Source organism: Ciona intestinalis, chromosome 8 (assembly GCF_000224145.3).
Source record: "Ciona intestinalis chromosome 8, KH, whole genome shotgun sequence".
NCBI lineage: Eukaryota > Metazoa > Chordata > Ascidiacea > Phlebobranchia > Cionidae > Ciona > Ciona intestinalis.
This window is the reverse complement of record NC_020173.2, coordinates 1201779-1227755: the sequence shown is the minus strand read 5'-3', so window position 1 is coordinate 1227755 and position 25977 is coordinate 1201779. Positions and strand designations below refer to the sequence as shown.

Here is a 25977-nt window from a genome sequence, read left to right as displayed (position 1 = left end):
TCTTTATGTGAGCGCATTTGAAATAAATGTACGTAACACGCAGGTTAAGGTATGGTGCAATTATAGTAAGGAGAAAACTTTTTTTCCTTTGAATATATCAGTTGGCGGGAACAGAAACTTGACCCTGGTTTGTTTTTTTTTATAAATTTGCATACACGTGAAGGCTTTCCGAATGATAATAATAACTTTTATTTGTCTCTTCGATTACGGTAGCGAAGATTTAGAAATGTTTTAAACGAAAAGACAGTATGTAGCGACAAAAAACGGATATGTTTTAAAGATGTTGAAAAATATCGCCAATGTTATAATGACAACGCCTACATTTGCATTATACAGTTTCGTGTATGTTCGTTGCCATATAAATGAACATGAATGAATGTAGTATTGAAATACATTGGGGTCTATGGACAACTAGGCTCGTACATACTTGTGAGTTGTGACAATACCTAATGCTGTTGTTATGGTTACTTTTACTTGTTAGTCTGTAATCTGCTATAAAAAGTTGGGTTTTATTTGGAATTAAATTAACTGATACTCTTTAGTTTTACCCCTTTTTTTATTTGAATGTTGACCCAATATTATTGTATTATGTTGTTTATGTATAAAACAAACATTACATCAACTAAAGCTGTGCTGGCACTGTATGGTATTTGTTCTTGAAGGTACATTGGTAACATTTGGAATTTCTATCTTATTATTTATAGGCACATGGTTAAAAGTTTAGTTTCTGGCGAATTTGTATGTTTTTAGGTGTATACTATATAATATAATGCATAGGTTTTATGTTTTAGGTGCATTTTATTGGAATTCCATAGAAATGATTAGCCTTTAGTTTACTATTTACTTAAAATCAAGTGTAAACATGCATGGACAAGAACAGGGTGCTGTTAAACCAAGGTAAATGTTGCATAACAGTTCACTTTTTCATGCAAATTTAAAATTGGCATTAAGTGTTGTTGTTATCATGTGCTGTGCAATACCTTGTAACTAAGTAGTCACTACAGGTCATACAGCCAGAGTTTAACAAGAGACAAATAGGAAGTAGACAAAGCCCAATACACAATACAGTGCAGGGCTCGAAATTAGTTATAAAGCGGTGTTTGAAATGTGATATGCTGTTCTGTTTTGTTTAAAGTATACAATGCTACTAGTTTTCAAACTGTTTTTCTTGTATTTTGTTTTATTTTAGCTTACTGAGGCATTGAGTTTTTGATTGCTGTTTTGTTGTAAACAGTTATAGTTATTTTCCTACCCTGTATTTTTCTAACAGTGATGTGGCCTTAGATATTATTATGCAACCTTACGTAAGCTGTTTGTTGACTGCTGTTTCCACATTCTGCTGATAGATTAATTAGACGACAGCATACATAAAATTTGTTTTGCTTTTAAATTTCTTTTTATGTGACTGTTATTCTTTGTATTTCAGACAAAGTGTTATTACAAATTACTTTGGCAGTAGTCCTCAGAATCTTAATCTGCATAGTACAGCTGAAGTTAAGTTGCTGCACGAAGTAAGTATTAGTTCCTGTGCCATGTTACTACATGCGTGAACCATTGCTAGACTGTCTTTCATTTATCCATTGTTTTTGTCGTTACATAGACCCCGGCAAAAAAACATCAATCTAATAGAAAAGTGTGTAGGAAATTGCAGTGTGTTGTGTCAGCTGATATCATTGTAATATCTGATGAGGACGACGCACCGGCTGTAAACACAGATGTAAGTTGCTACTATTGTTATAAAGTTTTTGTATATATACAGTGAAGAAAATCAATTAATTAGTAATTACCAAAATTATTGTAAACATACTAGTTAAATTAGTACAAATTGCCAAATTGGTAATATAAATAATATATATATATACATATATATATATATATATATATATTAAATGAATGCCTACAGTTTGGAATTCATTATTTTTGTATCATGCATAGTATTGTATACAACACTAACAGCTAAAGTACGAAGGCTGGTTATTTTTTTCTTTAAGTTGGTTACTTACTTTATAAAGTAAATGTGTTTTTCTCAGGTAAAGGCTCCTGTTGTAATAAGTTTATTAGATGATTCACCACTACAAGTGAATATGATCGATATTTCCAACAAATGTGACTTCAGAAAAAGCAAGAAAATGATCAAGGAAGAAGTTAAAGATTTTCCTAAAAAACAGTTCAAATCCATAAAATCCGTAAAGGGCAATGCTGTTTCAAAAAGACTTGTCAATGGGGCAAATTGCACAGACGAGAAACAACAGGACACTGGCAATATTAATTGCCTTGGTGCAGACAGAAACATATGGTCGGACTATTTAAACGACTGTGCAAATCCTCTTGCGACGTGCTCAAAATCTGATACCTCATCACTGTCTTCAAATGATTGTTTCATATCCAGCATTACAACACCAATCAAAAGCACCATTAACAATGGTTACGAAAGTAATTTGAGCTGCCCTGAAAACCTGCGTGTTAAACGAAAACCACAAGACTCTGATTCACCAGCACACAAACGAAAGAAGATAGATGACTATATGAGCCCAAGTAAAAACAGTTTAAAAAGTTCACAACGCATATTCACAAATAAAACTAGTCCTACTGAAAAGACTGTCAACGTAAAACCAAGTTCACCTGGAAAAACCAAAGTTAACCAACGAACTAAATCTTTCTCGCCGCCAAAAAATCTCCTTGATATATACGAAACAAAAAACCTGGATGTATCAGATGGACTTTCCGACGAAGATGATTTTGATCTTCCAGCATTCTGTAACACTCAACCTCCTGCTCTTTGTAACTTAAACTCTTTAATGGAGAACAGTTCAATTGACGATGTTCCAAAAACTGAGGTGAGCTACAACTACAAGCATCATAAATTTTTTTTTCATGTATAATATACAGATAATCAGATATATATGCATATGTTTTTATTTCATGTTCAAATCATTCCATAGTAAGTCACTAAGTATGTATAGTTGATGAGTCAATCTATACAATATGGATTGATGTAAAAAGTATGTATGTATATTATAATATATACTATAGAGACTTTCGTATATCTTTAACATATAATGAGTAATCTATCACACCAATTGGCCTTATGGCATTATCAGAACTTAGATATGACAAACTGACAAAGAGATACATGTTGTGTATCCTGTTCCCATATGGATGTTACTTCAGATAAACTAAGTAGTGTTGATTTACACTCCCACACTCTGTACATTGAATAAATTTATCAATGTCTTTCAGGCTAACAGTTACTTCTCTGAAAGCGAAACCTCAAACAGACATTGGGAAAAGTAAGTAAAATCATGATATTTTTTTTATTTGTATTACCCAGTAAAACTATGCTTTTGTAGACCAATTTTCTGCTAGAAAAGTTAAAACTACAGCAGTCATCCAATTTATGAATAAAATAATCCTTTCATGCACAAACCATTTGGGAAACCAACACACAAGATGTTGTGTTCTCGAAATTTAACTTTATTTTTAAACTGCCACTTTTGTTTTGAATCATAAAACTGCTCCAGTAAGGTAAAACTAACCGAAATTTAAAAATCAACTCAAAATCTTTACAGAGAAGTTAGTCATTCAGACGAAATTGAAGATAAAAGTCTAGAAGAAATGGTAAATACCAAATATAGTTTACAGTTTAAAGTGTTTTTGAATTTCACATTAGGTGAATGTTTATAAAGAACAAATAAACAACAAAGCTATTTTTTTAACCAATGGATGTTTTGTAATTAGAGTATGGTTTAGATTGTTGGTATAAATTTAACCACAGAAGATAATGTTCATACTCAATATGCTGAATGTTTATAAAGTACAAATTAACAGCAAAGTCATTTTCATTAACCTATGTATATTTTGTAATTGGTCCTTTGTTTAGATTGTTGGTATAAATTCAACCACAGAAGATAATGTTCATACTCAATTTGAATGTTCTCCCATGGACTTCGACAGCCCAGTTTCATCTCAGGTTTCGGACAGCAGTGTTAATAACGTTCTTCAGGTTCGTAATCTCAAGCTTTGTTGGTCTCGTATTAAGAAATCTTTAACTTTTGTTTGTTGAAGTCGTTGTTCAATGTGTAAATCAAACATATACCAGTGCTAGACTATCTGAAATAAAGCGGGAAAAACCAAGCTATATCACTACCACAGTTACATCGATTCCTTATTTAAAAATTTACTGTAGAAATAAACTTAATTTTGATTAAAAAAACAACAAAAAAATCATGTATTTTTATAATTTTTAATTTATGAGCCTTTACTAAAACATGAAAGTCTGTTTTTGCGTTTAATTTATCTACATGCTTTCCAAAATAGTCTGTGCCAAAAATTGCTACGTAATATTAAATAATGATATTGTGTTTTACTGTTTTATTTGTACTGTTTGGGGTACAGATAAAATGGTTGCGAAACTTGCGGTTCAGATAAAATTTAGTTCCTGTTCAATAATATACCTGCATCAGTAAATTTTAAGCCTACTTTATGTACGTAAGGCACATTACAACTCTATGATTTAGAAACTTTATTCATTGTAATAATAAATAAACATATACAAAATTCTTTTTGGTTTTAGATGTTAAAAAGTTGTGAAAATAAGAACATTCCCCTGACACCCCGAAAGCAATCACGATCAACAAGTTTTGAAAGTTTCCACACACCACCTGAAACTAAGGTAATCTAAGACAACCAACATATATTGTATGTTAGGGGGGAGATAGGACAGGTTTTTATTCTATTTTCTTGCCCCATTTGGTAGTAAACAAAGAACAATCAAGAATTATAAACCATATCCTCATGACTCCCACGGACTGTTGTAATTTGTTTAAAACACGATTAGGATATACCGATATTTGAATATTCTGTGATAAAGGTGTCCCGTCTTCCCCCTCCCTACTATATCACAGTTTTTCAATATTTAATTGGATTTATTGTAATTATAAAATTTAAAAAGAAATAAGTGCAAAATATTTAATTCCAATTTCCAATATTATTGTGTTGTTCATCTTACTATAGTGAGATTGTTAGGTTTAGTTACAAATAACCACATGGTGGGAACATACCAAGGGGCTCAGCATGATATTGTGTGGATATTCCCATGGGGAACTTTATGTTCAAAAATACTCCTAAAACTGGCAGATAAAAGAGTAATATTAAAATTCCTTTTAGCCCATTTTGTTAGCTCTGCTTGTAATTTCATTGTTGCTTGGCAAGGAAAATGTTTAACTTTGTTCTGTGATAAGCCTCAATTGTTCTAATATAATAACACTTCCTCTTTCTAGCCTAAGGAAAAAGGCCATGTAAAGCGAACTAAGTTACGATTCACATTAAATAGGATGGTGAGAGACAAACAAGAAGGGTAAGTTATATAGCGTAATAAACTAACACATTTCTTGTTTGTACAGCTTGCAATAAAATTTTAAATAATGAGGGACAAGTTCACTGTGAAATGTAATCTTAAAATGTACTGGAAGAATTATTATTATTACCTAAAAACATTGCAAAATGTTAATGTAACTGAATTTTTCACCAGTTTTTTTAAAAGCTTCATCATTCGCCATTTACAACATTGGGCAACTCAGTTGTTACAAGGCATTAGCCAGACATGAATTTATCTAAAGGAGTCACCTGAACTTGTGTTTCAAAAACACTTAAATAGAAGCCGTTGATTTTAACCCTTAATGTGGTTTAAACTTCATGTATTTAAACAGAACATAGAAACTATATAAGCACGATTGATGTTCTTCCAACAGTGAGATGTTAAAACAAACAGAGGAGGATCTTCTTCAGTACGTAAAGTCCGGAGGAGTTTCTCGCTTCATCAACAGCAGCGATGAAGAGGATGAAGGATCGACTGAAGAACCCGATGATGAAGAATATAAAGTCCTGAGAGAGTAAGTTGAAATATGATCATATAAATCAGAATGTAATACACTAATATATGAGATTTGTATATGAGTTTTGAAAATGTAATATATATATATACATATATAAGTAGTATATATATTTTTTACGCTTTTTTAAAGTCCTAGAGTAAGTTGATGTTATATTTTGTGTTTTGTCAGTGGTTGAAAACTTTATAATGCAATAGCCATTATTTCAGTTGAATGAAACTGTTTTTTTTGTTGCATAGTGCGGCAACTACAGTTGTGTTAACAAAGTTGCCCTGTTTCACAAAACAACTTGCCTTCTCATGCCCGATTTGATGTATGTAACTTTGTACTCAACCTTTGTTAATTTCCATGCATTTTTTTACCGCAACATAACAGCCCCCTAAAAAGCTTTGGTTAAAGACTCCAATTATTTTAGTTACTGACTTGTGTTCTATCTTCACCAGAATGACTTCTTGCTCTGATGATTGCAAGGGATTACCTAACAATTGTCCACCTGTAAAACTGTTCAAAAAAGATCTTTTGTTTCGTTACTTTTGCCCCCATACTTTGCTTTATGTTGGCACGGAAGGAGAACCACCTAATGCTCTTTCGAGGTGAATATGGCCAACCAAAAAGGATTTTTTGGATAAGTTTTTACACTTTTCAAAGAATTTCGCCAAAGAAATTTTTATATATAGTAGGGTGAGGAAAGATGGGACACCTTTTCATTGTGTTTTTTTCCCCATTTGGTAGTAAACAATTAAAAACTTCAAAGTATTATATTACCGTATCTCCACGACTCCTATAGAGTTTTGTTATTTGTTTAAAATCCGATCAGGATATTTTGATAATATGTGCTAAAGGTGTCCCATCTTACCCCACCCTATTATATATTGGTTGTATTTTTGTAACTTTTAGACATTTTGCTGAATGTTTAAGTACAAAAACTATTTTACCTTATAATATTAATAAATATGCAAAAAATCTTAGTGTATATATTTCTCCAACCTTTAACATTATGTCACAGATTAAAAGACGTTGCAAGTCAACTGAAATACTTAAAATCTGGTCACGTTCGTCAAATAATTGCAAACAAATCATCACTTGTTAACATTATGCAGTGGCTGCTCAAGGTAAATTGACTTAAATATTTTTGATAAATTTAAATGAACTCTTGGTTTGAATTTTGCAATAATGCTCTTTATAGGAATTTTTAATACAATGGGTAGAATTTGAGATGTTTTGGTAAGTATTAAGAAGTTATAATCGCTTAGTTCGCTTTACCTTGTGCATGGCAATAGGTTATTTTCATTTAGTTATTATTAACAAACTAAATCGTAAAAAATTGTTTACAAAAATTAATAACTTGCTGTATTAAAAGAATGCTACTTTGTTTAAACTCAGATTTAGCCAGGTATAAGACCAATGCACCCATCAACATATAATGTTGTTTAAAGTGAGACATCAAATATTTGCATGGTAAACCTACACCTAATGTAGATAAACATGAAGACAATCTAGTCCCATTCACGTTGTTGTCTGTATTACCCCTGGTAGTATTGTAACTTGGGTCTGAGCATTTACAAACATGCTGATTAACTGATTTAAGTACAACGTATTAGGAAATCATTCTAGAGAGGTGACCAGGGACGGTATTCTTGGCTACCGACTTAAGTTAGTCGGTCGCGGTTACTATTGGTTACCGCGTTTTTTTATTCGGACGACTAAATTTTTGTGCATTTCTTATTACAGAAAATTTTAGTCTGTAAAATTTATTCGATTGATTTAGGTGGTGACTATTTGGTAGCTGAGAATACCACCCCTGGTATATGTTGTGTCCAACTTGTGTGTGTTAAAAAAACTTTTACTTTTGTACAGGTAGTGTCTTGCCACACTGATAGACAAATTGTAAACCAAGCAAAGAGTGTTTTGACCGATCTATTGCAAACGTATGGGCCATTAGACCCAAATAACTTTGATCAAATGTTTTGTAATTTTGGTGTCAAACCAGAAATTATGTCTTGCCACAAAACGTAAGTTTTTTAATCAATAAGTCAAAAATATTATGTTTTTACGTCTAAAATTAATTTTTCTTTTATTAAGTTTATGATATTAGACCCAAATTCAGCAGAAAATTCCTAAACTTTCTGACCCACTCACTTAAAAAATGTGTTGAATATAAATAATATGCAATATATATATTTACTATTTTTTTACTCGCCAGGTGAATTTACACTACAGTTGTTTTTCCCTGGTATATTATAACTATATACAATTTTACTTGCAGGATACCCAAACCATGCTGCGTATGCAAGAAAAACAAACCCAGAATTTTTAATCTTCATTCTAATTTATGCCTTGTGTTAAAGGTAAGGAATACAGTATTGTAGTAAATGACTAATTTTTGTGGTTTTAAACAATACACATCATTTCAATTGTTCTAATTCTCATTCGTTCTGTATACTGCTCTGATTAGCAGTAGTGGCATGTCTATTGTATAAATACCAAGCGGATTTTAATAAAGGACAATAGTTGTCTCATTTGTTAATATATCTAAATGGTCATGTGACAGCATGTTTTAAACAGCCAAAAAATATGAATAAGACACCCAAATTATCTGATTGAGTCAATTTTAATGTATAATAGAAAAAAATGTTTTTTCATTACCATATTTGTATACTATAAACACACAACATTTTCCATTATAAGCTAAAATACATTACTTTTCAGATTTTTGCCTACTGCCTTCGAAACAGCACTTACAGAATAGCGGACATGGTTCTGGCCAAGTATGTAACGATATTCTGCATTATGTTGTCTATAACAAGCAAAGAAAGCGAATTAAAGTCTGTTTTAAGACAAGCTCTGTCCACCACAGTCAATGCTGTGCACAACTGGCAAGATATGGTAAGTAGCTGGCTTGTTGTCTGCTAGGTGTAGCGACCACCCTTATTTTCTTCAACTAAGTTTAAATAGGCGTCAAGTGACGTGGCGAAGTGGTTAGCGCCTGCCTGTAACCAAGAGGTTTAAGGCTTGTCCCTGCCACTATTGGGGCGTATGTATCCTTGGGTAAGACACTTTGCTCCAACCCAGTGGTCACTAATATGTTGTTCAAATTATCAGCCATACATAAAAAAATACAAATAATAATCACCCACAAAGTAACATACATAGTATAACTCGTAAGCTGGAACAAGGTGTATGAACACCCATCCGACCCATGTTATAACAACTGTCGTTTTCCTCTCGACTATAACTATGATTTTACAATGTGTAGCAGTTTATGAAAAAATATGCAATAATAAAAAAAAAATCATTAATGAGTTCGTATTTACGGAGTTATCAAATTTTAAAACAAAATTGACTATTTTGGCAAGTTACTACTGTATTACAAAAAAAGGCATTCTATAATTTTTTTTACTGTACTTGGTCATTATTGTTTAGGCTTAAAACATGCTGTACCTTTCTACTTGCCATCATATTTTAATCCTAACATATTTTCACAGAGGTTAATTGTAACAAGGGAGGTTTTAAACCAAGTTGAAGACTACCACACATTAGAAAGTCTAGCATCTGATCTTCCAACCAATACAGCTCAATGCGTTCAGTTACGTCGAAGTCTTGCACAATCAGCATTACACCGATGTCTTGAGAATTCTCAAGTCAAAGATATTGTTCCACGTGGTATTGATAATGGAGATTTACAGGTGTGTTATATGCATGGTATTATTGTATTATTTATAACATAATAATAAATAATATTAACTTTATTTGTCTCTTTGATTACAGTAGCAAAGATAATAAAAATATTTTTAACAAAAAGACAGGATATAGCGACAAAACAAAAGCTGTTAAAACATGCTTACAGTTAAAAAAGGTCTGTGAATTTAGACAAGTAACATTATGTTGATTAATAAGTTTAATTTCCTGCCTAAATATTGTGAAAAGCAGGTAATTATAAAGTAGTTTTGTGTTTATTCTACAGTTACAGCTAAAAATATGCTTGAATTATATTTAAAAAAACATCGGCTTCTAACTTTTGCAAAAAAACTTTTCATAAAATTCTCACCTTATAATAGGTTGCATAAAACCCAAATTATGATCTTTTAAACTGTTTTAAAATTAAAAATCCCAATTTTTGAAATATTTCTATGCAACATTCTGTTTTCCAGCCTGTTGCTGCTCTTTCAAAGAAACTAACGGTCCCAAATGTCCGTTCTTTCCTCAACAAATGCAACAAGCATGTATCTCACCTCAAGGTGCTACATGTATTATGGTCGTGCGTATTACTTGTGCAAATTTCTATCGGCAATGACAAAATACCAAAGCAACAGAAGGTAACGATTGAAAACAACCAATTATCAAAAATTAAGGTGTTCTGGTCATTTTTTCAAAGTTTTATTTAAAAGCATAAACTTTTCATTTAGAGCAGCATTTTTAAACATGGGTTTTGGGGTAAATTCCTCGTATTTAAAAGGTAAATAAGCTACCAATCAAAATCCACATTAGTTTAAGGGACAGAAATATTGTGCCGATTGTAGTACTTTACCAGACATTGAACAACTCGTTGCCAAAAAGCAAGCGCATCTGTCTCATTAAATATAAATGATGGAATAAGTTGTTTTTGTTTTTTAATGAATGAGTGCCATATTACATTACATATTGGGGGTAAATCGGACAAGTACCACGGATTTAGAGCATGTCCACAACCTAATTAGCTAACTTACACTAGTAATTTCTTATACACTTGGATGCACAAAGAAAATTTTATCAATGTTAGAATTTTAAAACACCACACAAACTGTTCATTGTTTTAAAGTATTTTTTTGTGATACCATGCTATTTTAATTTTGATTTTTCTGTAAAATGCTCTTTTTTTTCAATACCCAGGCCCCATTGGAAGAAATATCTGCAAGTCTTTCAGCATTAGATGTTGGAATAAGAGATGGTAGTTTATATTGCTCTGAAGTGAAGCATTTTATTCGATTAACAACAGCAAGGATAGATTTCCAATTGGAGGAAATGCCAAAGCAAATAAGTGTGGGTGTTTCTAAATATTAAAAATAGCATTAAAGAAATGAATTTAATGTTAATCCTAACATGCCTAATGGAAGTTGTTATAACACAGACAATCTTTTTCATATACAAATTATCAACCATGCATAAAAAAATGAACAGATCCCCCCCAAAAATATTTACTTACAAGGTAATACATGGTAACTTGTAAGCTAGCACAAGGTGTATAAAACAGAACACCTGTGTTATAACGACTGTCGTTTTCCGGCCACACGAGGATAAAGTAAGTTACATTCATTCATACATTCTTTCAGTACCAAAGAGGTATCTTCAAATACCTTCGTTCTTCTCGTGTGAGCGAGGAAATGGTCGATAGTCAGAACATAGACACCGATCCGAATGACGAATTACGAGAAGCATCTCCAGAAAAAAATGTCGATGTATCTGAAATAGCTTCTACAACCACTAAGCTCGAGACATAGTTGTCTTTTTTATTATTATTTTTTTGCTACTACTGTTCCAAGGCTTTTTGTTAAAGCAGAAAACTTTTCAAGTACAGCTGTTTTTTTTTCCTAACCAACGAAGCGTTTGCTGCTGTGTACTTCAATGATGCATTTGTTTTCTCTTCCATGACCATTCTTGAAGTATGTTGCAGTTTATGCGTCTCACTATACGATATTAAGGTGCCGATGGTGTGCCTTTCAAATATTTTTCTAAATTTTACAACAGAGATTAGCTACCTAAGTAATAAGCCATTTATTCATTCCTTGCGTTTTTTTTATTTTTTCCGATGATTTTCAAACCTGTTTCTCACTACGCACTGTTTTTGCGATATTTCTTGTTTTTCTTTCCAGCACGCTTCGCAGTTGCTTTTCTAGATATTCTATTTCCTATTGTCTTTTTTCAAAGTAACTTTTAATTTACCAATTTACCAAATCTTCACGAAACTGTGGAATTGATCTTTAGAAGAATACGACAGGTGTGTAAGTTAACAGGCATTATTTAAAGAATTTATTGATAATAACAAATTGTTGATAATAAGGCAAGGTATTTCAATAGAGTAGTTACTTACAGTGTATTTTAATGTTAAAAGACATACCGAAGTTTATATAGTTGGTAGAAGAGTTGTTACAGTATCCAATCAGGCTAATTCATAACTACATTTTTGGAAAGATTTACCTTGAACTTGAATAAATTGAATGAATATGGCCGGAAAACTACAGTCGTTACCACACGGGCTTAACACCTCGTGCCAGCTTATGAGTAACCATGTATGTTACTTTGTGGGTGATTATTTTTTTATGTATGGCTGATAATTTGGACAAACCATTAGTAACCACTGGGTTGGAGCAATTGCCGTTAAGTTTCTTGCCCAAAGACACATACGCCCACAACGGTAGCAGTGTCGAGCCTTGAACCTCTGGGTTACAGGCAGGCGCGCTAACCACTATGCCACGGCGCCGGACATTCTATCCACCTACTCGGGTTAGACAGACTTTAGCACAACGCATGAGGTGTATAAAAGTGTATTATTTTCAATTGAGTATTCTTACGTATATTATTTAGTTTTATCATCTCTGTAATAGAAAGTTTTGTATATATTAATGTTTTTTCGAGGTACGTATTTGATCAAATTTTGACTAACCGCACTTAATGAGATGAGTAATAATACTCTAAACAGAGAATTTTCTGCAACCCCCAATGACTCAAATAAAATAACAAGCGTACATATGTTAACCACTGCCGACTAAACCCAGGAATGTGATGGGTAAACAACATCTCATAGTTAAAATGAAATTTACATTTGTTTGTAAGTAAGACTACCCAATTAATACGAGCTATTGTTCGTACTTAAATTGAAGATGCCTATAGTAACCTGACGCTATATGCCTCGTTCCCACTGTGTACCAACAATACCAAATTACCACAACAATAAACAACGAATCACAATCTAATTAAATGTCATCTCTCTGATACAGCCGTCTCCGTGGAAGCATACCGCTTCTGCTTGATTACTCGCAGAAAACAAGCCAGGCAAAGGGCAGCACAAGCGCTTCAGTGTGGTTCAGCTTCTAAACAGACTTAATACGATCAATATTGAATTATGAGTTTGAAATTCAAGTGTGTGCCAAGTTAAGTCGAAATATACATGTTCTGTCAATTAAAAAGTGAACATATAACGCCACTGATGTAAGAAAGGGCTTAGTCCGACAAATGGGCTTTAGCGTTTATTTGTTTGTTTATAAAGGCTTTCTGTTTTGAGGGATTATAATACCAAACAACAACTGTTTAAATATTATAGCGCTTCGAGTGCGTGAGCTCAGAGTAGCTACCAGTTTTCTGGTTCTGGTTTTTGCGTAATTAAGTGGCGCAGGAGAAGCGCCGATGCGCCGGGAACGTGTGAGCCACTTGTGAAAAAAGAATTCGGTTCCAGACTGTAATCCTTCGTGTTTTATGTGAGTCATGGGTGCTGGAGGGAATTACTAACACGTATTTTCAGACTTTTTATCGCCAGCTTTTTGTACTCAGTTATTAGGTTCGTATTCTGTGTGAAGTGTCAGTTATGGCAGTCGATGTAATGTTACAAACGGAGGGAAAGGAACGACATATGCATCTTATACATCATAACGATGATGTAATAGGTAAGCCTTTATGACAAATCTTAAATTGTTCTTCTGGTAATGAAATTTTTTGATAAAATAGCTTTTCCAAAATTTAAAGCTAATTTGTGACGTATATATTTTTGGCACGCAAGTGCGGAAAAGTTTGTGGCTTGATCGGCGCTAAAATATACATAGCTATAATTAATACCCTTTGTGCCTGATGTTGTCAGAAAGGAACATGTACTTAACTTTTCAACACACAGCCTATCCTACATAATGTTAATCGCATGCTCCAATATACGACAGCCATATGTTTACACTTTAAAGGAAGAGCTATATAGTAGGATGAGAAAAGATGGGACACTTTTCATTCTATTTTCCCGTCCCATTTGGTAGCAACAAGAGCATCCCAAAAAATATAAAACAGTATCCTCACGACTCGCATATAGACTGTGTTAATTGTTTAAAACACGATCAAAATATTTGAATTTTATGTTTTAAAAGTGTCTCATATTACCCCACCCTTACTGTATCACACAACGGGACAATGATGTAAAACATATTCCCGGTTTGCGCTATAGGCGTTTACCGTTCAGGAGGTTTAATTCTATGTGTTGTATTGGCAAAGTTTTCGTGATATTGTTGGTGTTACACGCCACACAAAGGCTCCATACACCTTGCCGGGGGTGATCAACTCGTCAGTCAAAATGTACTTCAATAGTAGTGTTTGTAGAACGTGTTTTATTATTGCGGTGTTTGCGCAAATGATTGACAGGTCGGGTTATATAACAAAATAAGGGCAGATCAAATTCCGTGGCGGTCTATTGCAAAATAAAATAATACAGCGTGTATGCAGTTTGGGCAAGAAATATATATACCCATAATTTATCGTAAAGGGTATTTTCAACCATTTATCGTATATACGTGTTACATTTCGTGTCTATAGAATATAGTTTTAAAATCGGTATAAGTCGTCAAAAGATATAACCATTTTGATAAAAACGTTGTTTTGTTGAAAGATATCATTATTTAAAAATACAAATCAACCAATAACCTGATGTTATGGTAACTTTACACAGAACAAGAACTGAGACTACGACAGCCGAAGCATAAAAGATTGGAATATGTCGCAGGTTGGAACATTCATCAACTCGTGAAAGGTTAGTGTAGCTTTCACTTTGATTGTAAACCGTACCAAACGTTGCGGAAGCGGTATATAGATCTTTAGCCTAATATAGTTAATTTGCGTGTTTGCGCCTTGTGGTTTTGTTTCTGTTCGACTTTACTAGATTAAATTTTAATGTTTTCTGCCGTAGTATAATTACAATGTATAGTAGAGTGGAGGAAGATTGGACACCTTTTCACTCTATGTTCTCGTCCCATTTGGTAGTAAACAAAAAACAGGGTTTATAAAACCGTATACTCACGACTGCCATAGACCGTTGTTAATTGTTTAAAACAAGATCAGGATATTTGGATATCATGTGCTAAAGGTGTCCCATCTTACCCAACAGTACTATATATTTACAATGTATAAGGATAAGTTACGAAATTTTATTCTAATGTGTAAAAAATAAACGCCAATCCATAATAGCTTTATGCTGTTAAATTACTTACTTTCAATTTTCAGACGCCAGAAAAAGTCGGCCGAAGTTACACACACGTGACGGATTCCATCTCAAATCTTCATTCTCTGACGTCAGTTCTTTGTTCGAACACGGTTCAACTTATTCTTCAATGAGGGGAAGTACCTCGACCAAATCATCCAAACGTTCGTCCATCACAGCCGTCACATCGACGACTTTAAGCACAAAGTTCAGGTAAACGAAAAATACTTGATGTATGGTATAACGGGGTGAAATGGGACACCTTTAGCACATAGTATCCTAATACCGTGTTCATGTTTTAAACAATTAACGACGACCTATGCTGGGAGTCGTGAGGATACGTTTCTAAATTCCTTGAAAGTTCTTTGTTTATCACTAAATGCGACCAGAAAATAGAATGAAAATATGTCCCATCTTCCCCCACTGTACTATGCATCGTACGTTGAGGTATAAAATGGGTACATGTGGTTTTATTTGTTAGTCAAAAATAATGTTTATAAAATTTCATTATCGTATCCTCACAACTCTAAAAGAGCGATGTTAGTTGTTAGAAACAAGATTAGGTAGTATAGAATGTTTTGTGCCTATAGTATACATTGTACACCACGCAGTATTATACCCTTTGGAGTGTTGCATGTATGTCTATCTACATTTCCAGTTCTCCTATAAAGGCATATGCAATTTGGATGTTAACTTTGGCAATGAATTTATATAAAAGCCCATACAGTACACTTAACCCGTTTGTTTATCTCGGTAAATCTCAACACAGGAAACCTAAACAAATATAAAGAGCGAATCACCAGGCCTATATATCGACAGTCGAATTAATATTGAAACAACGCACGTAACGATTTTACCAATAAACAATATATGCTCATGACATTTTTAACAGATTTTATGATATGTTACGGTTTCACCCGGTGCATGGTTCGAACGTAGTTCTCTCCTGTGACCGACAAGTTGCTTCAAGAAAACCGGACAGTTTCTGCAACGGTTTGGTTTTCGGTCATCGTCCCGTAAAATTTGGTGAAGCTATTCATCTTCGTTTTAACAAGGTACTGGGTTTAGGTATTGGTTACAGCTACGTGAAAACATACAGTTAAGTTACACGTATATCGAATGGGGTAAAATAGGTCGGTTTCTTTCTCTTTTCTCGTCTTATTTGGTAGTAAACAAAGAGTATTTATATACACTAGGGTCTGGAAAAATGGAACATCTTTTCGTTTTAATTTCTTGTCCCATTTGATAGTATAATAAAACACGATCAGGATATTTAGATATATTATGTGCTAAAGGTGTCCCGTCTTTCCCCACAGTACTATAAGTTAAAAAAGTGTTGTTAATTGTTTAAAACAAGATCAGGAAATATGGTATTTAGGTGTTAACAGTATCCCATCTTACCATAAAGTACTATATACAATATAGGCCCATATTTTTATATTAAATATATTACACACTCGAGTTACAAAAAATACTTTTCATGTATGCAATGCAAATATTTTTCAACCAAAAAAGAGTAACGTTTAGCTTCTACACACCTAAAGGCAACCATACCAGTATCAAGCGTATAGGTATATTTCCTTTATTAAAAATTGCTACTTAACTTATTGTTTAAAATCTCGGTGTAACGCACAAGCACATTTTTCCTATTTTTGCAAAGTTAGATTTAAAAAATTAGTTAGAATTTTCTTTGTTTTTACAAAAGTTTTTTAAAGAACAAGGTTTAATAAAACTTACCGTATTACAGGTTCGGCCAGATTGGCGAGGTTGTATTCGTTTAGGTTTTACCCCTTACAACCCAGCACGGTGTAACTCAGCTTCCTTACCAAGTTATGCGGTGCCCGATTTATCTCGAAGATCAAGATTCTGGGCAATCCCGATCCCCGAGAAGTATGCAACAAAGTATAACATATTTTCCTTCGTTTGCAAAGGTGGGAAAATAACATAAGTGTTGTAAAATTAATGTAATTGAAAAAAATATATAGTGGGCTGGGGGAAGATAGGACACCTTTTTATCCTAATTTTTCGTCTCTAAGTAGTATACAAAGAATACTCAAGGAGTTATAAAACCGTATATCCACCCTACTACCATAGACCGTTGATAACTGTTTAAAACACGATCAGGAGATTTAGATATTATGTTCTAAATCTAAATAAAGGTGTCCCGTCTTCACCCTATTCCACTATAATGTAAACATGATAAAAAAATGATAAGCATGATTAATGATTGTCATTATTTCTTACTTATAGATGATGGTTCTGTAAGCTTCATGATAAACAACGAAGGCAAAGGTATTTTTGCGACTGGTTTAAGCACCAAAATATCATTGTGGCCGATGCTGGACTTGTACGGGAAGGTTGAAGAACTGGCGATCGTTGATGACGAAACGGCAGAAAGGGGTTCAGAGTTACTGCTTGATTCAGACTGCGATGATAGTGACTCTGAAACTGATGGGCATTTCGGACGGAAAACAAAACGAAGCAGTCTTTCGAAGTCTTCGGAAAACGTTGTGGCGTTTCATGACACATGTGGACGTAATGTGCGCATGGACAGCAGAAGAACGGTCGCAAAACGCTTCGATTCGTTTTGGAATGCCCTCACGTTTATTGCAAAGCCTCTGCGTACGTCGGATATGACTTTTATTGAGATTGCAAAAGTGGAAGCAAACTATGCAGGTATGAAAACGTAGAAGTTTATACAAGCGTTTATGCTTTCTTTGCACTCCACCACTGCGCGACTATTTATTTAATTAGCAGTTTTTTTAGGTACGGTACGTATTTAGTAGCAAAATTTCATGCCTATACTGTAGGAAGCTACTTTGAGATTAAACCTCAAAGAAATAACTTTTAATATGAATATTTATCACAACAAGTTCCTATACTGTTATCTCAGGTGCGCTTGGTGTTGGGCTTACAAACGTAAATCCAGCGACGTTGAAAAGCGAAGACTTACCAGACAATGCGGATCTGCTTGTAGTAAGCCCTGGTAAATACTGGAGAATTTCACGAGATATTGAAACGGAGCAAGGTGGGGAACTGTTAGCAGCATGCTAGATTTTTTTGGATAAAACTCAACACAAACAAACTGAAAAATGTTTAAAAGTAAAATACGTCCCTAAAAATCAACCCTGATAAACAACTGATGTGCGAATTAAGTAAAACCTGTTTTACTTTCTTTTTATAGTTTCATTTTTTCTTTTTATTATTTCACCCAAGTTTCATTTGGTTAGTCTTTACCTGTAAATGATTTGTATTATAGTAGGGTAGGGGAAGATGGGACAACTTTTAATTTTATTTTGTCATCCCATGTAATAAAACAAAGAACATTCAAAGAATTATGTAACCGTATCCTTACGACTACTATAGACCGTTGTTAATTGTTTAAAACACGATCAGGATGTTATGTGCTGAAGGTGTCCTGTATTCCCCCTATACTAGTATAGATAATTTCCTACAATAAATGCTATGTTTGACTAGTATATATTTACACGTAACTACTCGTACAACAGTAAATATGGTTTGTTTAGAACCACTCCACCAATATACCTTGTAAACATGATTTTGTTGCGAAGTTTCTCCATACAACCAATTCGATTCTGCTTTGTATTCTATATGGGTAAGGTCTTATGGGAAGGCGGCATACTAGAAAACTTTGGATTTATAACCGAGTTATGGCTCAATACTCCAACACACAGACGTATAGAGTCAATATTAACCATTTCGTTTTACGTTGGTTACAGGCGACCAGCTGGGTTTTATATTGGAACCAGACGGTAGAATGGTTTACAGCAAAAACGGTTCCAAACATAAGGTTTTGTTTGACAAGATTTCAACCAAAGAACACAACTGGTTAATATGTGATCTTTATGGCAGCACTACCACAGTCAAACTAATGGGTATGTGTTATTGGTGTTAATATTTCGGTTTCAGCATATATTAATATTTTCGAAAGTAAAGTTTTGTACGTCGTGCATTTTTATTTTTTATGTGTGGCTGATAACTTGGACAACCAATTTGTGACCACTGGGTTGAAGCAATTTCCGTTAAGTTTCTTGTCCAGAAATACACACGTTCACAATGGTAGCAGCGACAAGCCTTGGGCCGCTTGTTTTTTCATTGTAGCTAAACTTGGCTCTTTTTTGCAGGCCGCATAAAAAGTTTCGATCCAAAACAGGAAGTGACGGAAAAATACAACTTCTCCATAGATCACGTGCAGGACGAAGAAACTGAACTTGAATGTCTGATGTGTTTCAAAAAAGACAGACGAAGGGATTGTACAATTCAACCGTGTGGTCATATCGCATTGTGTCATTGGTGTGCCATTACTTGTATGGTGAAGCAACAATTACGGTAAGTCAGTTTTTGAAATCTAAAATTGCATTTGTTTTAAAAAGATGTAGTAGGGTGATGGGAGATGGGACACATTTTCATTCCGTTTTTTTTCGTTCTGTTTGGTAGTATACACAGAACATTTAAAAGAATTATAAAATCGCATCCCCACGACTCCTGTAGACTCCCTACCCTACTATACATCGTATTTGGCTATTGGGCGTACTAATTTTGACCTTATTGTCTAATCCGCCGTATCATAAGAGTATTTACATAGAACTCCCGCGTGTTATAACGACTGTAGATGCTGCAAAGGAAGATACACGTGCTATAATCACGCAATCCATCATTTAAACCGTTATTGGTTTAGGTTTATCGTGTGTCCTGTGTGCGGTGGTCCTGTTAAAGACGCAATTCGAATTCTACGTCGGAAATCTTTTGCTGAACCCGTTGAAAGTTAGGAATGTGTTTCCATGAGAATATGCAGTTTCCAGTTTCAATGATGTGAGCAAAATATTTTTAATGATATTGAAACCTTGGACATAAAGACTTTGCGTTGCTAATAACTGCGTTGCTACAACTTTTTCCTAGTCACGTAATCCCCAGGCCGGTGTCGTGAAATATTTGTTCCGATTTATATGTTTGTACCGGGTGCTATTGCGCATGTGCCGAGACGCTACCACTCGGAACAAATACAATGACCGCCGGTCCAAATTTATTACGACCCTCCTTGAAAACGTTCCAGACAAGATGTTTACACGTTAAAACTGGAGTTTCAAATTTAAAGTCATCAGAATGAGTTGGTATGTTGTTTGTTGCCTAGAAAAAGTTTATGCTAGTTCAATAACACATTTTAATTTTTTACGGCGCTGGTAAACCAAAGGTGATTCTAGAATACAAAAATTATAGCGGCAACTTTCAGTACCTTCTACGCGTGGTATAACATAAAATTTGGGTAGTGTACTAACTAGACCCCAGCGGTACCGATTCTAAAATAAAATTTTAATAATAATAATTAAAAAAGATGTTTATCGATCCAGCTTTGAATTTGTTATAGCGCTACGTAACACCTAAAAATGAATCCCCAGAACTTTTATTAATCGGTACGTATTTATTGGAGCTCGTATTGTATTTGTTCCGAGCTACTTATGCGCAGTACCGTCTCGGCACATGCGCAATAGCGCCGGGTACAAATATATCAATCGGAATGAGTATATCACGACACCGGAATTTCTACCACTGACATTTTGTCCCGTACTTTCTTAACATGGAGAACATTTCTGGATTTTATCATATATAAGCACTTGCAGATTATGTTTTTATTATATTTGTGTATACATGCAAACACCTTTGTTATATGGGATGGTATAGTGGGCTCTGAATCTGTAATTATTTAGAAAATAAAACTCCACTAATGCATGTGGTGTATTTACATCTATTACAGGTATATGGTCTGATCCATAATAACCAAACAATAACGAAGCAATAAACAGAAAGTGACCTCTAAAATAATATACCAAGCTCATCTGTATAATTTATACTGAAATGATTGGCATTTAAAACTTGAAATGTGAAAGGTAAAAATGAAAAGACAAAACAAGTGTAAACAACAAACGATGGCAATGATGCAAAAGTAGTTTCCCATTGTGTTTTTATCATGATAAAACACAAAAATTGAAATTCGTTCGATAATTTTAGTAAAGTAAAATAAAAGTGCTATGTTTAAAACTAGCACTAACTTTTACAGCAGCGTAATTCATACAGCAGCTTTGTGATCGTATTTACCACGAGTCACAACGTATGTACATTGCTTTAAGTTTATCCTGTTAGCTGTCAGTAACCCCTTAATTTGAACTTCTCCATAAAGACAAGAAATACACACCCTGCTTCAGATATGCTTCAAATATTCATCTAAATCTTCCATAGCAATATCGTCAATAGATCCGTTATCTCTATCATCATTATCATCATCTGCGTGTTCATTATCAAACACTGCAGCCAAACCGCTTGAAACTTTCAATGCATCTTCACTATGATGGTAGGTACCTGTGCAAGTGACAGTGAAGGTATCACCTACAATATCACACGGAATATCCGTTGTATCTTCACTAGGGTTGTGGTCGCTTTTATAAGCAACAGTAAATGAATCGATAGTTTCAGTTGCTGGCTCAATGGGCACAGTTTCAACCATATTGTGTTCAATTATTGGGTCTTCTTTTTCAACAAAACCCCCAGTTTCTTCAACTGCAACGCTCTCAACTCTTTCCACCACAGCGGGTGTTACGACATCAGCACTTGAAGATTGAACATCGTGAGTTTTGGCATCTGGTTTGTCCATTTTTTCTGAAACAACCTTTTCACTCACACCAATGTCTTTCGTTAATAATGTCGTTTCATCTTTTCCTTCCACGCTTGACATCTGAGTATCAACAGAAACATTATCTTTGCCTGTTGTATTTTCCAAAGAATCCCCACTTGAGGTCTGAGCATCAACAACAACATCAGAAACCAAAGGCTTATCTTGGCTCATAGTATTTATAACAGTATCCAGATTCGAACTCTGAGCACCACTAGCAATGCCATCAACCATAGAAGTATTTTGGCTAGATGTTTCGACATCGTTTATACTAGACGTCTCAATGATAACTGTGTCAGTATCCATAGAAATATCTTTGTTTGAATCACTGGTCGTATTTTCCATGTCCACAACATTAGTTGCCGATACAATTTCAGTATTTTCCTTTTTCTCCAAACTCAAAGCTGACAAAACGGTTTGTTGAGGGCTGTTAGAAACTCTAACAAGCTCCGTTTTTGATATAGGTACAATTGGTTTTCCGGTAACTTTGCCTTTCTGTACCATTAGTTTCATCGGGGGCATGATCACATTGCTGTCAATTGTTTTAGGCAGTGTCTTTTGTTGAGGAGATAGTTTGTGGATATTTATCCCGCCAACTTTTGTGACTTTTATACTGATTGACGCCTGCGATGTGATTGGTAATAGGTTTTTAAGCTGAGTTGCCATAGCTGTCCTTAGTACCGTGGCTGTTTTGATTTGTGATACCGGGATAAGTTTTGGAGTTATTTTTTGTGTTTCGGAACTGGAAAGGGTGTGATTTTTCGGAAAGGGTGTGATTTTAGCGGTGCCAGAGGTGGCATTTAACGCCATGGGTGTGGCACCTGACACCACAGGTGTTGGTTTAAAGGTGTCTGGTGCCGCACTAGATGAATTCACATCTTTTTCTTCATCTTCATCATCAAGAATAATCACAGGACTTTCCATTGCTTGTTTGTTCAGCTGAGTAAGTTCTCGCAATCCCACTAAAAAAATCAATAGGCCACTAAATATAAATATGTATATACTAATGAAAAATATACTAAAAAATATAAAAGTTTGGCAAACATCTGTCCGGTGACATGGCACCGTTGGTTAGCGTGCCTGCCTGTAGACCAGAGGTAATGGGTTCAAGGTTTGTCGCTGCTACCATTATGGGCAGACGAGTATTTGGTAAGACACACACAATTGCTTTAAACCAGTGGTCACTAATTGGTTGTCTATATTATCAGTCATACATTAAACAAATCTAAATAAAATAAAAAACCACCCACAAAGTAACATACATGGCAACTCGTAAGCTGGCATGAGGTGTATGAACACCCGTGCTATAACGACTGTAATTTCTAGCCATGCAAGTATAAAGTAAGTTACATTTATTCATCTATAAAAATGTACCTATCTAATAGAGCTATGCTCTCATTTTCTGCCCAAAAAACTATTTAGTATTTACTATTTATAATTACCAAATACATCCGTATACACCTTTTGTGGCGTGGGACAAAATATACACCCTAATAATTCATTTACTGTACATTCGTTTGATTTTAATAAACCTTAACAGGTTGAAATTCATGTACCACAAGTAGTACTATAGGTTGAATCACTGATATAATGCATCAGGTCGCACACAAGCTTCTGAAACTACAGCTGTAAATCAGCCAAAGCAAGTAGCTGTATTATAAAATGTTCTAACATCCACCAAACAGAATTTAAAATTTCTACAACCAAATTTCAAACAGTTCTAACAACAATTTGGTCACTAAATTTAAAAACATTTTTAAACAGTAAACGACCAGGCCCATGATGGCAGTAAAAAATAATGAATTCAAGTAACTTACATGTTTTCTGCTTTCCGTGTATGCAAGAACTCTTCATGTTTTTATACATGGAATACATACGCACAACATAGGTGGTATTTGAACGCAAACCCACAAGTCTCACCATAGTCTGTGCAGGTGGAAGAACTTCAGTTGTGGGAATCCCAAAGCCTGGTAAAATACATTAATAATTGTTAAATTGTAGATTGTGTAACTTGATTATGGTTTTATGTATGCCCATGCTCACTTGTACCTATTTTCAAGCTGCAGCAACTATTTCTAAGGCAGTAAGTGATGATAGCAAAATTAAAGACCGATATCTGGCGCCGTAGATAGCATCACGCCTGCCTCTTATCCGGAGGTTATGGGTTCAAGACTTGCCACTGCTACTATTGTGGTCATGTGTGTCTTTGGGCTAGACATTTAACGACAATTGCTCCAACCTAGTGGTCACTAATGGGTTGTCTAAATTGTCAGACATTTTCTATTTTTTTCTAACATACAGGATACAGGGTAACTAAGGGGGGGGGGGGGAGGTGTATGAAACAGAACAAGTCCTGATAACCCATTAAATTATTAAATACTTTTCTTCATGCTTATTACAACATGAAAAAATAAAATTACCTCGAAATTGGAGCAAGTACTGGGTAACACTGCAGTCTATTGGAGGAAGCCATTTGACCAAGATGCTGCTCTTTGTGACTTCACTGAAGCTTATGGCACGAGGTGGTTTTGGCATTTCTGTAATAAACATACATTTTATTCAAAGAATTATTTTTTGGTTTGCCACCAATAGATGGTTTCCTGTTGAAAAGTGGTGAAACTGTTGTTGATAAACAGTGTTATAAAATTAACATTAGAAACATACTATAATCTTGGTTTATGAATTATCCTAAGCTGCCACATACAATTGTCTCCAGTCTGCAACATAGCAATACCATGCTAACACACGTATTGGGGCAAAAGTAACACTAGGAAAATGCATACCAAATTTGGCAGGTGCCTTCTTCAGTGTCCTAGGAACCAAAACCAATTTCCCTTTTGCATTTTTTTCAAACACAAAATCCTTTACTGGAGGTTGTGGGTTTGGTGTTTCTAAATAAAATATATTTTGGTATGAGCAAACAGTGACGCAGAAATTTAGTAGGGTGGGGGAAGATGAAACACCTTATTTGTTCTATCCTTTGGCAGTAAACAAAGAACATTCAAGAATTATAAAATCGTATCCTCAGGCCACCCATTTTTTTTACTCTTTATGGGAGAGGTCCTTGTCAAGGACCTGGAAATTTGCCCATTACCCCAACACCCGGAAAGCCCATTTAAGTTCTTTGTGCGACCGGCATCGCAGTCAGACAAGTAATATTGGCACTATTTTTTTATCCTAGTGTGCTTGGGAGTTACAAGTCCAATAGACCGTTGTTAATTGTGTAAAACACAATCAGGATATTTGGATATTATGTGCTAAAGGTGTCCCATCTTCCCCCACCCTAATATATATGCATTTGTTGATGTGTATATGTTTTTCATGCAAAAAAAGTTAAGTATAAAACGGTCATAACAGCAAAAGTACAGCATATGCAAGACATTGCTCCTTTTCGCAATAAGTTTATATTAACGTTAAATCTTACTAAGTATACTAAATTTTTATATATATAGTTCAGAAAAAACATAAATGCAAATATATACCTGCAACATTCATTGGAGAGGCTGGTACCTGCTTACTGGGTTTCAGAACATTTTTGCTGGGTGTTGTAGACTGCTTGTTGCTTTTCTTTGAAGGATTATAAAGTTTTTCACTCAAGGTTCTTGAACTTGCAAAAACTTTTCCAAAAGACATTTGGGAAATATCAAATGGTTTAGCGGGAAATGGTTTTGCCTTTATCTTAGCACTGTCCGGTGCTTGTATAGGCTTGTTTGTGGAACCCAAAGAGACGACACCATTCCGTTGAAAATTAAAAGGGTTAGCTGGGGGTTCTGAGAGTAAATTTAGTTGTGAAGTTTTCTTTTTTGCCCTGGTGCGCTGTGGCTTTTCTTCTGTTGCTGAAGCTTCTTCAGATAATTTTCTTTTTTTTGCTGATTTTTTGTTTGATTTTGGAGCAGAGGAAAGCGAATTTGGCACATGGGTGGCTGATGAACCAACTGTGTTAACTGAATTTGGTGTAATGTCTGGAAAAAGTTACAATTAATCAAGATTTCTTTTTATTACTGTATGACTGTATTTTATTCTGTAATGGTGAGATGCTATGGCATGGCAGACCTGTTCTGTGGGATCAGGTGTTTAAGCTATAGTTGGTGTATTACCTATGCTTGGGCACTGTCCAAAATTATATGCCATATATGTCTGGGGCCGTGGCATAGTGGTTAGCGCGCCTGCCTGTAACCCAGAGGTAATGGGTTCAA

At 34.6% G+C, this 25977-nt stretch overlaps 3 protein-coding genes across 7 annotated transcripts in view; 2 read left to right on the top strand and 1 right to left on the bottom strand.

Annotated features, from left to right (window-relative positions):
- Positions 1–789: 789 nt before the first annotated feature.
- On the top strand, positions 790–11876 carry LOC100183911. The gene is made up of 19 exons (XM_009860954.3): positions 790–897; positions 1427–1511; positions 1601–1717; positions 2031–2837; positions 3241–3290; positions 3570–3618; positions 3881–4003; positions 4574–4672; positions 5280–5356; positions 5751–5891; positions 6335–6484; positions 6898–7003; positions 7749–7903; positions 8158–8239; positions 8601–8777; positions 9377–9577; positions 10043–10207; positions 10761–10910; positions 11201–11876. Exons 1-19 carry the CDS (start codon positions 863–865, stop codon positions 11366–11368), a joined length of 2937 nt encoding a protein of 978 aa, XP_009859256.2. The 5' UTR covers positions 790–862; the 3' UTR covers positions 11369–11876.
- A 1487-nt stretch (positions 11877–13363) lies between these two features.
- neuralized-b (Neuralized-b protein) lies at positions 13364–21105 on the top strand. 2 transcript variants are annotated; one of them, XM_026835343.1, is made up of 11 exons: positions 13364–13528; positions 14569–14649; positions 15120–15309; positions 15989–16151; positions 16844–17027; positions 17347–17772; positions 17990–18124; positions 18837–18992; positions 19242–19446; positions 19796–19929; positions 20870–21105. In XM_026835343.1, exons 1-10 carry the CDS (start codon positions 13450–13452, stop codon positions 19884–19886), a joined length of 1710 nt encoding a protein of 569 aa, XP_026691144.1. In that variant the 5' UTR covers positions 13364–13449; the 3' UTR covers positions 19887–19929; positions 20870–21105.
- The window catches only part of zf(c2h2)-36 (zinc finger protein 36), a 14557-nt gene continuing 9417 nt past the window's right edge, over positions 20838–25977 (bottom strand). For 3 of the 4 annotated variants that reach the window (XM_009860883.3, XM_018812710.2, XM_018812711.2), the window contains 5 exons: positions 25264–25743; positions 24565–24672; positions 24202–24318; positions 23599–23748; positions 20838–22743 (listed from right to left, as the gene is read on the bottom strand). In XM_009860883.3, coding sequence (XP_009859185.1) covers positions 21314–22743; positions 23599–23748; positions 24202–24318; positions 24565–24672; positions 25264–25743 — 2285 coding nt within the window. In that variant the 3' untranslated portion in view covers positions 20838–21313. 4 annotated transcript variants of the gene reach the window in all.

Bases quoted from the DNA above. Each gene is read 5' to 3' on its own strand.
- LOC100183911 (XM_009860954.3), top strand. From the start codon at position 863: ATGCATGGACAAGAACAGGGTGCTGTTAAACCAAG. The intron at 3,291-3,569 runs GTAAGTAAAATC...AAATCTTTACAG, and splicing joins TCAAACAGACATTGGGAAAA to AGAAGTTAGTCATTCAGACG. The intron at 7,004-7,748 runs GTAAATTGACTT...ACTTTTGTACAG, and splicing joins TTATGCAGTGGCTGCTCAAG to GTAGTGTCTTGCCACACTGA.
- neuralized-b (XM_026835343.1), top strand. From the start codon at position 13,450: ATGGCAGTCGATGTAATGTTACAAACGGAGGGAAAGGAACGACATATG. The intron at 14,650-15,119 runs GTTAGTGTAGCT...TTCAATTTTCAG, and splicing joins CATTCATCAACTCGTGAAAG to ACGCCAGAAAAAGTCGGCCG. The intron at 18,125-18,836 runs GTGGGGAACTGT...CGTTGGTTACAG, and splicing joins AGATATTGAAACGGAGCAAG to GCGACCAGCTGGGTTTTATA.